Source organism: Chaetomium fimeti, assembly GCF_033439085.1.
Source record: "Chaetomium fimeti strain CBS 168.71 chromosome Unknown B0H64scaffold_1, whole genome shotgun sequence".
Taxonomy (NCBI): domain Eukaryota; kingdom Fungi; phylum Ascomycota; class Sordariomycetes; order Sordariales; family Chaetomiaceae; genus Chaetomium; species Chaetomium fimeti.
In genome coordinates this window covers 1,114,223-1,127,626 of record NW_026944329.1, presented here as the reverse complement: position 1 = coordinate 1,127,626, position 13,404 = coordinate 1,114,223, and the positions used below count along the sequence as shown (strand labels likewise).

At 58.4% G+C, this 13,404-nt stretch overlaps 6 protein-coding genes across 6 annotated transcripts; 3 read left to right on the top strand and 3 right to left on the bottom strand.

Moving 5' to 3' along the window:
- Nucleotides 1-220: 220 nt before the first annotated feature.
- Nucleotides 221-1,411, top strand: B0H64DRAFT_369414 (galactose mutarotase-like domain-containing protein; the record flags this gene model as incomplete). Its single annotated transcript, XM_062802028.1, has 3 exons — nt 221-454; nt 579-914; nt 1,040-1,411. 3 exons carry the CDS (start codon nt 221-223, stop codon nt 1,409-1,411), a joined length of 942 nt encoding a protein of 313 aa, XP_062663641.1.
- A 257-nt stretch (nt 1,412-1,668) lies between these two features.
- Nucleotides 1,669-3,564, bottom strand: B0H64DRAFT_333415 (DAHP synthetase). Its single transcript, XM_062801079.1, has 2 exons — nt 2,823-3,564; nt 1,669-2,765 (listed from the first exon to the last, which is right to left on the bottom strand). Exons 1-2 carry the CDS (start codon nt 3,314-3,316, stop codon nt 1,829-1,831), a joined length of 1,431 nt encoding a protein of 476 aa, XP_062663640.1. The 5' UTR covers nt 3,317-3,564; the 3' UTR covers nt 1,669-1,828.
- Nucleotides 3,565-3,889: 325 nt separating this feature from the next.
- Nucleotides 3,890-4,345, top strand: B0H64DRAFT_437307 (uncharacterized protein; the record flags this gene model as incomplete). The annotated part of the gene is made up of 2 exons (XM_062806237.1): nt 3,890-4,156; nt 4,241-4,345. The coding sequence occupies 2 exons, from the start codon at nt 3,890-3,892 to the stop codon at nt 4,343-4,345; spliced, it is 372 nt and encodes a 123-aa protein (XP_062663639.1).
- A 691-nt stretch (nt 4,346-5,036) lies between these two features.
- On the bottom strand, nt 5,037-8,876 carry B0H64DRAFT_470244 (E1-E2 ATPase-domain-containing protein; the record flags this gene model as incomplete). Its single annotated transcript, XM_062807824.1, has 2 exons — nt 8,492-8,876; nt 5,037-8,439 (listed from the first exon to the last, which is right to left on the bottom strand). The coding sequence occupies exons 1-2, from the start codon at nt 8,572-8,574 to the stop codon at nt 5,037-5,039; spliced, it is 3,486 nt and encodes a 1,161-aa protein (XP_062663638.1). The 5' UTR covers nt 8,575-8,876.
- Nucleotides 8,877-9,694: 818 nt separating this feature from the next.
- B0H64DRAFT_7505 (uncharacterized protein) lies at nt 9,695-11,683 on the top strand. The gene is made up of 2 exons (XM_062808714.1): nt 9,695-10,138; nt 10,260-11,683. Exons 1-2 carry the CDS (start codon nt 10,128-10,130, stop codon nt 11,362-11,364), a joined length of 1,116 nt encoding a protein of 371 aa, XP_062663637.1. The 5' UTR covers nt 9,695-10,127; the 3' UTR covers nt 11,365-11,683.
- A 319-nt stretch (nt 11,684-12,002) lies between these two features.
- Nucleotides 12,003-13,199, bottom strand: B0H64DRAFT_414219 (RGS domain-containing protein; the record flags this gene model as incomplete). Its single annotated transcript, XM_062805016.1, has 3 exons — nt 12,003-12,239; nt 12,291-12,975; nt 13,030-13,199. 3 exons carry the CDS (start codon nt 13,197-13,199, stop codon nt 12,003-12,005), a joined length of 1,092 nt encoding a protein of 363 aa, XP_062663636.1.
- Between the last annotated feature and the right edge of the window lie 205 nt (nt 13,200-13,404).

The window sequence follows — 13,404 nt, the reverse complement described above, 5'->3', positions numbered from 1 at the left end:
ATAGCTACAAGCAAATACCCCGCAGTTCCCATCCCACCCACTCTAGACTCAATCACCAACCTGAAACCAACGCTAGAGTGAGTGAGTGGCCCTTAGTAACCTGCCAACTACCAACTTCATCTTTTGTCACTCGCTGGAATTATCTCACTCTCATCCTCTGCCCACCCAACTCCCATCCCGACTCCCAATTTCAACAACACTCACAAACCAACAACACGCAATGGACCGCGCCAACAAACCCAAGACTCTCCCTAAGCTGTCGTCCACCCCGGGCCTGCCGCCCCAACCCACCGTGAACTTCACCGACGATAACTCGCGCCTCCGCGCCGAGCTTCCCACAGGCGAGAGCGTTGAGGTTCTCCTTTATGGCGCCACAGTCATTAGCTGGAAAGATGCCACTGGTGACGAGAAGTTGTGGCTGAGCGAAGCGGCCAAGCTGGACGGCAGTCGGGCCGTGAGGGGAGGTATTCCTCTTGTTTTCCCGGTTAGTTCCTCTCTCTCTTTCTCCCCCCCTCATAGAAAGAAGCCAATACAGTGGTATGACGTACCCTAGCTAACCAGCGGGGAACAAACAAAAGGTCTTCGGCACCGCCCCCGACCACCCGCAGACCAAGGACCTCCCGCAGCACGGCTTCGCGCGCACCTCGCGGTGGGAGTTCCTGGGCAAGTCGACGTCCGAGTCCATGGTGGGCCGCGCGGCCGACGAGCCGACGGTGAAGCTCGACTTCGGCCTGAGCTCGGCCGCCCCGGGGCTCGACCCCAAGGCGGCCGCCCACTGGCCCTTCAAGTTCAACCTGATCTACAGCGTCACCCTCAACCGCGAGAGCCTGACCACCAGCATCGTTGCCACCAACGACGACGGCGCCACCCCCTTCGACTGCCAGGTCCTGATGCACACCTACCTTCGCGTCAAGGTACGCCCCGCCCCGTTCCCTCCCCCCCTCTCCCCTCTCCTCCTCTCCCCTCTCATACCCCCTCCCCCCTTAACAGCCACCCCCCTAACCACCCCCCTTCACCCTCCAGGACATCACCGCCGTAGAAATCACCGGCCTCGCCAACGCGCCCTACACCGACAAAGTCGGCCCGTCGGCCCCTTCCACCAAAACCCAACCCGCCACCCCCTTCCACCCTGACCATCACGGGCGAGACCGACCGGGTATACACGCCCACGGAGGACGCCGTCACCGTCGCCGAAAACAGCCAGCCCCGCTTCCGCGTCACGCGCGACAACCTCGCCAACGTGGTGGTGTGGAACCCGTGGGCGGCCAAGGCCGAGGCCATGGCCGACTTTGCGCCCGACGACGGGTTCCGCAACATGTTGTGTGTTGAGCCCGGTGCGGTGGGCGGCTGGCAGGCGGTGGAGGCCGGGGATGCGTTCGAGGGGGCGCAGACGATTACGCTTTTGCATTGACGGGGGCGGGGTGAGAGGAGGGGAGGGGGGTGGAGTTTGTTGTGAGGGTTGGGGGGTAGGCTTGGGGTTGGAGGTGGGGGGGTGGGATGTGATGGTTAGGTGATGTGATGGTTAGGTGATGTATTTGCGTGTTGGGCGAGTGGGATGTTGGATCAGTGGGAAATGATGACACCTGATGAAAGCATGGTGCTGGGAGAGAAACGGATAGACAAGGTTTCTTAGACCCAACAAATTAAACGCCTGATATTTTGAGTTATATGGGCACGCATATACGCGTGTGAGCTGGTTTTTATCCCCCTCTAATTAACGAACGAAGAAGAAATCCTGTCGTATATCCTAAGCACCAACCATCTCGCATCGTCATATCCTTTTTTGCCCTGACTCCCAAATCATTCCTCAACTGCCAAAAGCCACGGCTCAGCCGATAACTGGCGACGACTTCCCGCTGCCGTTCCGCTCGGTGCGGTAGTGGTCGGCGATCAAGAAGGCCAGCTCGAGGGCCTGCTTCTCGTTGAGGCGCGGGTCGCAGAAGCTGGTGTAGTTGGTGGACAGGTCGTCCTCGCCGAGGCCCTCGCTGCCGCCGAGGCACTCGGTGACGGGGTCGCCCGTCAGCTCGAGGTGGACGCCGCCGAGGTAGCTGCCCTGCTCCTTATGGATGCGCAGCGTCTCCTGCAGCTCGCTGAAGATGTCGGTGAAGCGGCGCGTCTTGATGCCGCGGCTGACCGCCTGCGTGTTGCCGTGCATCGGGTCGCACTGCCACACCACCGTGCGCGCGTACTCGCTGTCCTCCACCGCCCGGATGTGCGCCGGCAGCAGCGCCGACACCTTGTCCGCCCCGTACCGCGTGATGAGCGTGATCTTTCCGGGCTCCCGCGCCGGGTTGAGCGCCCGCAGCAGCTCGAGCAGGTCCGACGCCGGCGTCGTGGGGCCGACCTTGACCCCCAACGGGTTGGCGATGCCCCGGAAGAACTCGACGTGCGCGTGGTCGAGCTGCCGCGTGCGGTCGCCGATCCAGAGGAAGTGCGCCGATGTGTCGTAGTACGCCTGCTTGGGCTTTGTGCGGGACGAGGTAGGATCCTCCAGCAGCCGGGTCAGCGGCTGCTCGTACTCGAGGAGCAGGCCCTCGTGGCTGGTGAACAGGTCGACCGTGTGGAACTTCTCGTTCTCGGCGCCGATGGTGTGCATGAAGCTCCGCATGTCCTTGAGGAACTCTACCGCGTTCTCGTACTTGGCCTTGAGCTCTGGGTCGTGCACATGGGTGAGGCTCCAGTCGAGGGGTTTGCTCAGATCGGCGATGCCAGACGCGATGGCAGCCCTGATGTAGTTGAGGGTGGCTGAGGAGTGGTGGTAGGCCCTAGTAGGAAGGTTAAAAAATGGAGTCTATGTACGCAACTGCGCGAGGTATACATACTTGACCAGCCTGTCGGGATCGAGCTCCCGCTCGTCGACATGGAAGCCATTCAGGATGTCACCCCGGAACGACGGTACCTGGCGGCCATCGACCGTCTCCATGGGGCTGGAACGCGGCTTCGCATACTGTCCGGCCATGCGACCGATGCGCACGACGCGCTTGTTGGCGCCCCAGACGAGCACCAGACTCATCTGTAGGAGCAGCTTGATCTTGGACTCGATCGCGTTCTGCTCGCAGTAGTCGAACAGCTCGGCGCAGTCACCACCCTGCAACAAAAAGGCCTTACCCTGGGCAACATCTCGCAGGTGTTGCTTGAGCTGGTTGATCTCGCGCGGATGGACAATGGGTGGCAGTCTGTTGAGTGATGCGACTGACTTGGCGAGGGCGGCCTTGTCTGGGTAGTCGGGGCACTGCTTCATCGGCTTGGACCGCCACGAGTCAGGCGTCCACTCGGGCGTATGCCCGTTGATCTTGGTGGTTGTCGTGTCAGCCATTGGATAAATCTTGAGTTATCTCGTGGTTGTTATCGCGGATCGCTATCAATGGATGATGCGACTTGGTGTCAACCCAAAAAATAGACGTGGGGTGATGGAGTGGGTTATCGCCTCTTCGAGTCCAAGTCGAGCTAATATGATGACCCCAGCGGTTACACAGCTGACTTGCACCCTCGTGTCTTCGGTGACTTTTTTCACCCGGGCTTATGAAGCTTGAGACAGCGGCGGCCAGATTCCAGGAACTTCATTGTGACTGTGAGTCAAAGATGTACTTTCTTCTTCCCCTTAAAGGTGGGATGAAAGAAGCTTGAACCACAAGAATTGGCCAATGGAAATGCTTCCCGCTTAGAAGTCGGACCCAGTTCCTGTCTCAAACTGAGCGCCAACCGACAGGGCAGCTGAGCGCTGAGTTACGTGTGCGTGGTTACCCCTCCCCCGCCATACGCTTGGCGAGCACCCGATTTTTGACAAGTTGGCTCAGCAAGGGAAAACCGGGACCCACATCCGACCCAAAAGGCACAGGTCACACACTCTTACACTCCTACAGCTCCCACAGCATCGTCTCAGCACATCATGGCCGAAGATAGACAGCCTGCCGATATCGTTGAGGGTGCCACCTCGGGTGATGTGGAGGATGAGGTCCAACCCACCGCCAAGTCCGCCGAGGACCGCAAGGCCGCCGCCGCTCTCTCGAAACTCGACTCCCGCGGCGACGACGAGGGTGCCGCTCGCGAGGTCGACCAGGAAGCCGTCAAGAATGCGATGAGTGCGCTAGGCGGTGGCGCCGACAAAAAGGACATTAAAGTGGTCAAGGTGGATGCGGCCGATGTTAAATTGCTTGTCAGTTTCATTCCCGCTTTCTTTCCTCGTGCGATGGCATCAAGAGTTGGTTGGTTCATCCGCTAACGCTAGGCCCGGGAACAGGTCGAAGAGCTCGAGCTACCTAAGCCCAAAGCAACCGACCTACTCAAAGCGCACGACGGCGACGCGGTGAAGGCCATGAGGGCTTACCTCCAGCCCGATGTCTAAACGATGCGACGAGAATCTGCTTGAACGAGGCGCGAATACCGACTTGCATGGGGCTGTGCCTCTCTGCCTTCCGAAACTAAAAGCGCACAGTAAGCGGCCGGAGGATGCTATCCTCCGACGCGGCTGTCAGCTTCCTCGTCTGACAGCATATGCTTTCTAATGGCGTGCCGCAAACTCAACACGATGTGACGACCTTCTTGATATTTGGGGATAGATGGCGCCTCCCGAACCTCTCATTTCTACATGTGTCGTTGCGCAGGCTCGAAAAAAAAAGATCCCTGCGGTCACTGCATGCCGCTCGGTGTGGATATCGGGTAGAATAGCATGGGACGTGCTGTCACAGCATCGACAGGACAAGTTCTCGGATAGATGTCAAATGATGAAGCATACAACAAACGACCTCGTTGATGTTGTTGGGCTATTGAGTTCTAGGCCGTCCCCTCGCTGCTAACGCACCTTTCCCGGTGTTTGATGCTGGGCATACTATGCTGGTGGAAAACCAGACTCGCACAAATAGTAGCAAAAAGACGCGAGAGGCAAATAAATGATATTCGAGAGGTATATAACAAGACTGACAAAAGAAAAAAGGGGTTATCGCTGGGACAATCCAAACCTCCAGGCTTTCTCGCTCCCCAACGCCTCAAAATACCCAAAAAGCAGAAACACAAGAAAGCCCCCTCTATGCTTCCCCTCAAACCGCCTGGTCGCGATCGAGCGTCGCAAGCGGGACGTAGCCCTCGCCCTTCTTCCTGCGCTCGCCAAACAGGCTGCCCACGGCCTCCCGCACACCGCCCAACAACCCCCAGCCCCTGCCCTTCCGCACCACACCACCCTTCATGTCCGCCTCGACCTCCTCCATCCAGCGCGGGCGCTTCCACAGCTTCAGGAACAGGCTGCTGGTCACCACGCTCACGCTGCTGGCGGCCATGGCGGCGCCGGCCATCATGGGGTGCATGTGGAAGCCGAGGGGCAGGAAGAGGCCCATGGCGAAGGGCAGGCCGACGGCGTTGTAGAGGCAGGCCCAGAGCAGGTTCATCTTGATGCGGCGGAAGATGGTGCGGGCGAGGCTGAGCGCGACGGGTATGTCGAGCAGGTCGTTGGGCCGCATCAGCACCACGTCGGCCGCCTCCATCGCCACGTCCGTGCCCGAGCTCATGGCGATGCCCACGTCCGCCGTCGCCAGCGCCGGCGAGTCGTTGATGCCGTCGCCCACCATCGCCACCACCGCCCCGTCCTCCTGCAGGCCCCGGATGATGGCCTGCTTTTGGTCGGGCGACACCCCCGCGTGCACGTCCTCCTCCGGGATCCCCACCGCCGATGCTACCGCGAGCGCCGTGCCGCGCTGGTCGCCCGTCACCATGGCGGTGCGCACGCCCATGCGGTGGAGGACCGCGATCGCGGCCGCGGCGCCGTCCTTGATGGTGTCCGAGAGGCAGAGGTGGCCTGCGAAGGCGCCATCGATGGCGATGAAGATGTTGGTGGTGCCGGCGTTGGACTTGGTGGAGCGGGACGCGTTGACCTGCTCTGAGGCCTCGATCGAGGCGCGGGGAACGGTGACGTTGTTCTGCTGGAGGAAGAGGACGTTGCCGATCAAGACTTTGTAGCGGGTCCGGTCGTTGGCGGCCGCCGGCTCGACGTACGCGCTGATGCCCTTGCCAACAGCCGCTGAGAAGTCGCCGATGCTACCTTCGATCGTTGCGTCAGGGCCGAGGCCGAGCTCCGTCTTTGCCTCGCGGAGCACGGCTTTGCCGATGGGGTGCTCGCTGCCCATCTCGGCGAGGCCAACAATGGTCCACCAGAGTCGCTTGCGCCAGTCCGTGTCGATCCAAGGGGAGACGATGTTGGTCTTGGCCACGCTCATCTTGCCGTACGTGATGGTGCCCGTCTTGTCAAGCACAACCTGAGTGATCTTGGTTGTGGTTTCCAGGGCTGCACCACCCTTGAAGAGGATGCCGTTTTCAGCGCCTATCCCGGTACCAACCATGACGGCGGTAGGAGTGGCAAGCCCAAGCGCGCAGGGGCATGCAAAAACAATAACCGAAATGCAGAGCTTGACACAGACCATTATCTTGCCGCCGCTCGCATCCTCCAGGAAGATCTTGGGTGGGTGCGCCAGAACATGGCTCAGAACCATCCACACAAGGAAGGTTAGAAGACCTAAGAGCAGAATCATTGGGACGAAGTAGCCGGCGATTATATCGGCCAGTCGCTGGATCGGGGCGCGGCTCGTCTGTGCGTCCTGCACAAGCTTGACGATCTGGCTGAGCTGTGTGTCGCGGCCGGCTCGGGTGACACGGAAGTCGACTCTTCCGTGACCATTGACGGTTCCACCGATGAGGAAGCTTCCCTTCGTTTTTTGAACCGGCATAGCTTCACCAGTGACCATGCTCTCGTCCACGTAAGTCTCCCCACGAACCAGGGCGCCATCTGCCGGGATCTTGTCTCCCGGTCGAAGGATGACAATGTCCCCCACCTGGATAAGCTCCGTGGGGATCACTTTCTCTTCCGCCGCGTTGCCATCGAGCGGCTGCTTCGGGTCCTCGGATTTGACCTCGCTATTCCACCCTTCAGCAGCCTTTTCGGCGGCGATGGGATCAGCGTAGATGGTGGCCATCGGCGGGGCCAGGGACATTAGTTGCGAGAGTGCCTTCGACGTCTGGCCCTTTGCGCGGTTCTCCAGGAAGCGGCCAAGGGTGATGAAACTAATGAGCATAGTGCTCGTGTCGAAGATGGTGCTCGGCCTCGTGTGAGGCGGGAAAAAGATGGAGACGAGCATGGCCATGATGCTAAAGAAGAATGCGCAGGACGTTCCAAGGACCACCAAAACATCCATGGTTGGGGAACCATGCTTGAGGGACTTCCAGCCTGAAACGTAGAAGCGCTTCCCAATGCCAAACTGCACGGGTATCGTGAGAACCAAACATATAATATCGCCGAGGTACAAGCCAGGAAATATTTTGATCGACCCAAAGTCCAAGGCTGAGACACACATGGGAATGATCATGCTGATGAGGAAGACGGGCACGGCGAAAGAGACGGATATTTGGAACGCCCGCCGCCACTCGTTGATTTCTCGAGTCTTGGCTAGGGACTCGAGCTGGGCGCTGTTGTCATCGTTGTCCGCAACCAGAGCGTTGTAGCCTGCGCTCTCGATAGTTTCGACGACGGCCCGTAAGCCTGTCACGTTGGGCACGTGGGTGACGGTAAGGCGGGAGGTGCTGAGCGCAAGCCGTGCGTTGTTGACGCCTGGAAGCGCAGTTAGATTCTCTTCGAGTGACTTCGCCGCCGCCGCGTCTAAATTGCCGAAAATCTTAAGCTGCGCCGTCGACGTGCCACTCGTCTGATCTTGCGAATCGAAGACGGTCGAAAGAATCTTGGCATCAAAACCCCGGTCCTCGATGATCTCGGCGATCTTGTCGGCCGGAAGCTTCGCAGGGTCGTGCGTAATAACGGCCCGTTCCGCGAGCAAGCTGATGTTAAAACGGAGGAGTCCGTTGATGTCTTTGAACCCTTGTTCGACGGCCGAGGTGCATGCTCCACAAGTCATCCCTTCGATCGCCACGGTCGTGGTGGCTGTCGACGCCGTCTTCATGCCCTCTGGCGCCGCCTTTTCCTCCCCCGCTTTCTCGTTGCTTTCGATAAGCTCGGCATCGAACCCCCTATCCTCGATAGTTTCGCAGATAGCCTCAGCCGTTAGAAGTGCCGGGTCGTGTTCAATGACAGCGCGTTCCGAGAGCAACGATATGCTGAAATTCTTGACGCCCGGAACGTCCTTGAATCCACCTTCTACCGCCGAGGTGCACGCGCCGCAAGTCATGCCTTTGATCGACACCGTCGTAACCGTCAGGACCGGACCGTTATCGGTGGGAAAACCTCCGAACGAGGCGCGAGGGGCAATCGGTGAAGGTAAGTCTGTCGACAAGACTTCGGCGTCAAACCCACGGTCCTCGATGATCTCTTGTATGCTGTCGGCGGATATCCGTTGGGGATCGTGCATCACCACCGCGCGCTCCATGACCAGACTGACCGAGACACTGCCAACGCCATCGACACCCTTGAAGCCTGCTTCAACTGCCGATGTGCATGCGCCGCAACTGCAGGACGTTAGTTATCGAGTCAACTAGACTGTATGCGACCGGAACTCACGTCATCCCCTCTACTTTGAGTGTCGTCGTCGCCATATGCGCGGGTGGCGCTGCGAGCGACACTTGGATGTTGGCGGGCGCCATTTTGCAATTCCCCTGGGTTTCCCAAGCACGTCTATGTTCTGTTTCTCAACCCCAAAGCCGAAGAACCGGCCGCAGCCCAGAAGCGCGGGATGCACGTCTTCAGACACTCGAGATCGCTCGATCGGTCGGGAAGTTATCGCTATAACATTTGGAAGCGCGGTCAAGTTGTCGCAAGGCTCAGGGCAAGGTTTTTGCAAGAAATGGAAAGCAGACAAGCCACCTTCCGGCGATGGCGATCTCCTTTGTACAATAAGAAAATAGCGGAAAGAAAGGAACAGAAGCCAGATCACGGGTAACCTAGTATTTGATGAAGCGCAGCTTGGCCTGCGGCAGCGACGGAACCGAGCCGAGTTTGTCAGCCCGTTCGGGCTTAGGCCGGTTCGAGGACCCTGTTGCACGGGCGGGCTACAGTGGTATTTGGTACTGTGAGACGAGAACTGCCGGACCTTGAAACCAGCACTCATACATGCAGCTCGATGACTTTCCATGTTGTCCATACAAAAAGCCCGACACCTCGAACCAAATGCCGATTATTTCGATGTCTCTCCTCAGCCCTCATTAACTCATTTGTCAGAGACCCCAAACGACTAGTAAAAGCCCCCGTTGGAGCAAAGAACGAGTGTTCCAATGCGGGTTCGTGGTGGTTCTCCACTACGCCGGTCTTCAGCTGGTGCTCTGCGAAATAAGCAAGGCGGGGCTTTTGCCCGGCTCTCTGAAGTGGTGGGAAGGAATAGTCCGGTCACTTCGTAATCAGACAAGTGTTGCTCTCAACAAAGTCCGCTCACTGCCGAAGGGGCAATTCTCGGGACAATCTATTTTCGGCATGGGAATGGTCACACGGCACACACGGTTGATGGGCAATAGCAACCCAATAGTCTCTTCAATTGTATCCTGTCCTGTCCTAGCTAGCGGGCATCCCGCGGGAATATTGTCACACCTGCAGACGGGAGGATGGCGCCATTGAAAGCTCGCACTGTGAGCTCCCGCCGGAAGCGTGGCAGGAGGGTTTACTCGAGTTTCGCCAAGTGCCACGCTAGGATAACAAGAGGTAAAAGCGGACTGTCAGGCCCGAACAGGAGGTTCGAGAAGGAGGCCGGACCTTGCTCTGTGCCCTTGGCGGCCAGGCGGGTCTGGGGTCGGCATCAAACAGATATGAAGCAACCCTCTCGCGGAACTCGAAACACCGGACGAAGCGCAGCCTATCGCGGGGTCGGAGGGGCGAAAAGACCGACCGTGATCGACCTGTTATTTTTTGCAGACTGTGCTAAACTTGGCGCTGCCGATCAGGGTCATCCCGCGATCGGCATCTGTGCTGGGCGCTGGGTGCTCGGTGCTGGCTCAGCCTTATCCCCCCCGGAACGCAAGCCCAAGCTTTATCGCTGCCCCACCAGCGAGGCTGCAGCCTGGGCAGAGAGAGAGACAACAACTTTATCCTCGACCTGACATCGAATACGGGTTGAGAGCTCGACGAAAGTGATTTTTCTGCATCAACGGCGGCGTTTTGGCAAATTAGGACGATAAAATAATCAAGATGGAGCAGACCAAAGCTCTTAATGCTCTCGAGGTATGTCGTCATCCCCATCTTCCCCGCCTTTTAAGGCGACATTCGTAGGGCTTCAACCGATGAGCTCTGGGTACCTAGACTTCCCTAACTGACGGCATCATTAGCCTTTTCTGGCTCTCAGCAAGTCGGCCACGTCCCCGCGGGCTGCCGCTGACCTTGTCGTGCGCGCGACCTCGGCGCCGAACACCTACATCTTCACCGAGCTTCTCCAGGCCCCTCAGATTCAAGCTCTCAACTCATCCGAGGAGTTCGCGCCGTACTTGACAGTCCTCCAAATTTTCAGCCATGGCACCTACTCCACGTACACCTCCAACCCCGGCCTTCCGGAGCTCAATGATGCCCAGCGCCTGAAGCTCCGCCAGCTCTCCCTCCTCACTCTCGCCAAGAAAGACAGCAATATCAGCAATCCCGGCTCCCCAGCGCTGGACTATGCCTCGCTCCAGGCGGCCCTCGACCTCCCTAGCCGCCAGGCCCTCGAGGAACTCGTGATCAGCGCCATCTACGCGGGCCTCATCAAAGGCCAGCTCAACCCGAAGGCGTCGCACGTGCAGATCAACAGCGTCTCCCCGCTCCGGGACGTCGCCCCCACGGCGATCGGCGGCCTGCTCTCGAGCCTGCAAGCCTGGGCCGGGCGGTGCGAAGCCACGCTGGAATCCCTGTCCTGCCAGATGACGCAGCTCCGCGCCGACGCCGACCGCCGCGCGGCACGCGCAGCAGCCCGCGCCCGCGACATCGACATGCTCGCCGAGAAGGAAAAGGGTGGGAAAGCCCCCCGTCGTGCATCACTTCCCTCCCCCACCGCTGCCGTCGGCGCCGCCGCCAACGCCGCCCCGTTCCGCAAGGATACCCGCAAATTCTATAATCCCCACAGCCAGGGCCCCATCCCCGGCCCTGCCCTGCATCGCGGTACCAGCGGAGGAGGCGGCGGCGGCGGCGGCGGCAACGGAAATCTTTTCAATACCACCAATACCACCATCACCACGAACAGCGAGATGAACAGCATGCTGACGGTTGGCGGCGGCAGCAGTTTCTTCACTCCCGGCGCCCCTGAGCCAGCCACAGGCCCAGCCGACAGCGGGGGCACGGCGCGCCTTCAAGTAAGGATGGCGAAAAAGCGCGGCAGCGAACAGATGGATGAAGAAGAAGCGGACGGCATGGATGGATTCACCATGGGATCCGTGGACGGGACCGACGGGACCGACGAAACGGACGAAACGGACGAATAAGCGGAAGCCGGTGGCTTCGGAGTTCCATTATCTGCTGAAACCCACCAGGACGGTTTCATGTATTTACTACCTATGCATTACGAGATGACGAAACACAATGGCGATATAGGTTATGTGGCCATAAAGTTGGGGCAAAAAATCAAGATGTGATTCTGCGCAGCTAATTTCTATCAGGGTGACAACTCCCCAGCTACTGGGAGAACCAGGAGGCTGGGGTTATGTAGTATATTGTACATCGGCGGCGAGTGCAACGCAAAAGCCAGTAAGATGAGAAACCATCGTGCAAAGAAAAGAAGCCAGGGGATCGTCCCCACGGAAACACACCCATGCTTCGTAAAGAAGTATGATGGAAAATAAATAATGCTGACAAGCACGCCGTATCCTGAACACCCAGCAAAGTCCTGCCTCTACCCTGCGCTCCCTTTAATTATGTGAGTCCCAGCGCCGCCCTTGGCTCCCTTAGAAGGCGGTAAAAAGAAACTTTTAAAACATCATGACGGTCGTGATCGAAGAAGGCTTCCCTAATTCTGGCTGGCTTCCCACCACGAGATATTTATGGTTGAGAAAGCCGGCACAGTTGGTCAAATCGGGAGCGAGGCCAGCTCACTAACTCCCGTGAGCTCAAAGCCTGTGCTCCCTCAAAGCCGCTTGCCTGGAACCAGAATAAAGAGTACGCAGAGCGCTGCATCGATGAGAACCGTCACGGTGAGGACCATGATCGCCCGGCGAGCGAGGAGCTTCCGGACATAGGGCTCCCGCACCCGAGCAAAATTGAAAGGGGTGTACTCGCTAAAGCCAACGAGGGCGAGAACAGGGTCGAGGGAATACTGGTAAGAGGCGAGGCAGTAAACCCCAATCGTGAAAGGCAGGATGAGCTGCGTCAAAGTTAGCAATGGGCCATGAATAATCAAATAATTGTCACATACCCAGAGTCTCACCATGCGAGACTCGTTCAGGAAAATCAAGATGAACGCGGCCCAGAATCCACCAAACATAGAGACAAGGCCGAGGATAAGGCGCATAATCAATGTTGGTGGGATGAGGTTGCCGAGGGCCTTCATTCTGAGAAATCCGGGGAAAGCATCGCGCTCCATCGCCTGGAAGACATAGTCCTTAGCCACATCAAACACTTCGGGATCGTCTCTTCCGAGTTCCTCGATAGCTGTTGTGACGTCCTGAGTAATTGAGCCTGGCAGGGTGATTTCGCGTTCGGCACCTGGGAGAAGGAATGTGTAGAGGATCTTCTCAGCCGAGGCCCTGACATCCTGTCGGGCAACCGCATGGGGAGGGGAGTTCGAGTCGGTGTTGAACTCGCGGGGAGTGCTGATATTCGTGCTCGGGCGGTTTTGCCTGGCATCGCTGCTGACTGGAGAATCATGATGGTCTCGGTCTTCCCGCAGGAAAGCCGACATTTGGGCATCTTGGTCCTTCTCCTTCTCCGTCGCATACATCGATGGTCCGGCAACCGAATGGCTCAGATCTCCGAGACCTTCTAGAATGCCCGACGATCTCCTGGAGGCTCTGTCCGGGTCCGGCGTGCTCACAAGCACAGACCGGCGAAGCTCCCGCACATAGTGGCGGCAGAGCGACATGTGCTGTGCGACATCGAGCCTGAACTAGAGTTAGCCATTTGATCATCATTAAATCCAATTCAATCGGACCGACCAGAAATCAAGGTAGTCGACAGAACGCTGCTGATCCCTCATATAAATGTAGAAGGAGAACAGATCGACGGGAGGAAGCGTACGCCGACTCAGCACCTCAAAGAGTGTCGGCAGGCGGTTCCGAGTGTAGTCGGGCTGGGGAGAAGGGCTCGCTGCCGCGTGGTCTGCCATCTTGACTAAAGCTGGGGTCCGTGTGACGATATGTTGGTTGGTAAAAAGAAGAGAAAGTTAACGATCGGAAATCGAGTCGCGTCGAGATATGCCTCTGGAACCTCGCGAGCTGGGTCGTGACAGCGATCGATCGAGTGCGCGCGCAGTCGGGTGACAGCAATTTGCACTGGTGTTGCACGAAGTGATGTTGTCAAATGAAGTTGGT

What these genes read in the sequence shown, in the direction of transcription:
- B0H64DRAFT_333415 (XM_062801079.1), bottom strand. Translation starts at nt 3,316, where the DNA reads ATGGCTGACACGACAACCACCAAGATCAACGGGCATACGCCCGAGTGG. An exon ending in GATCCCGACAGGCTGGTCAA is followed by an intron (nt 2,766 to 2,822) that starts GTATGTATACCT and finishes CCTTCCTACTAG; the next exon opens with GGCCTACCACCACTCCTCAG.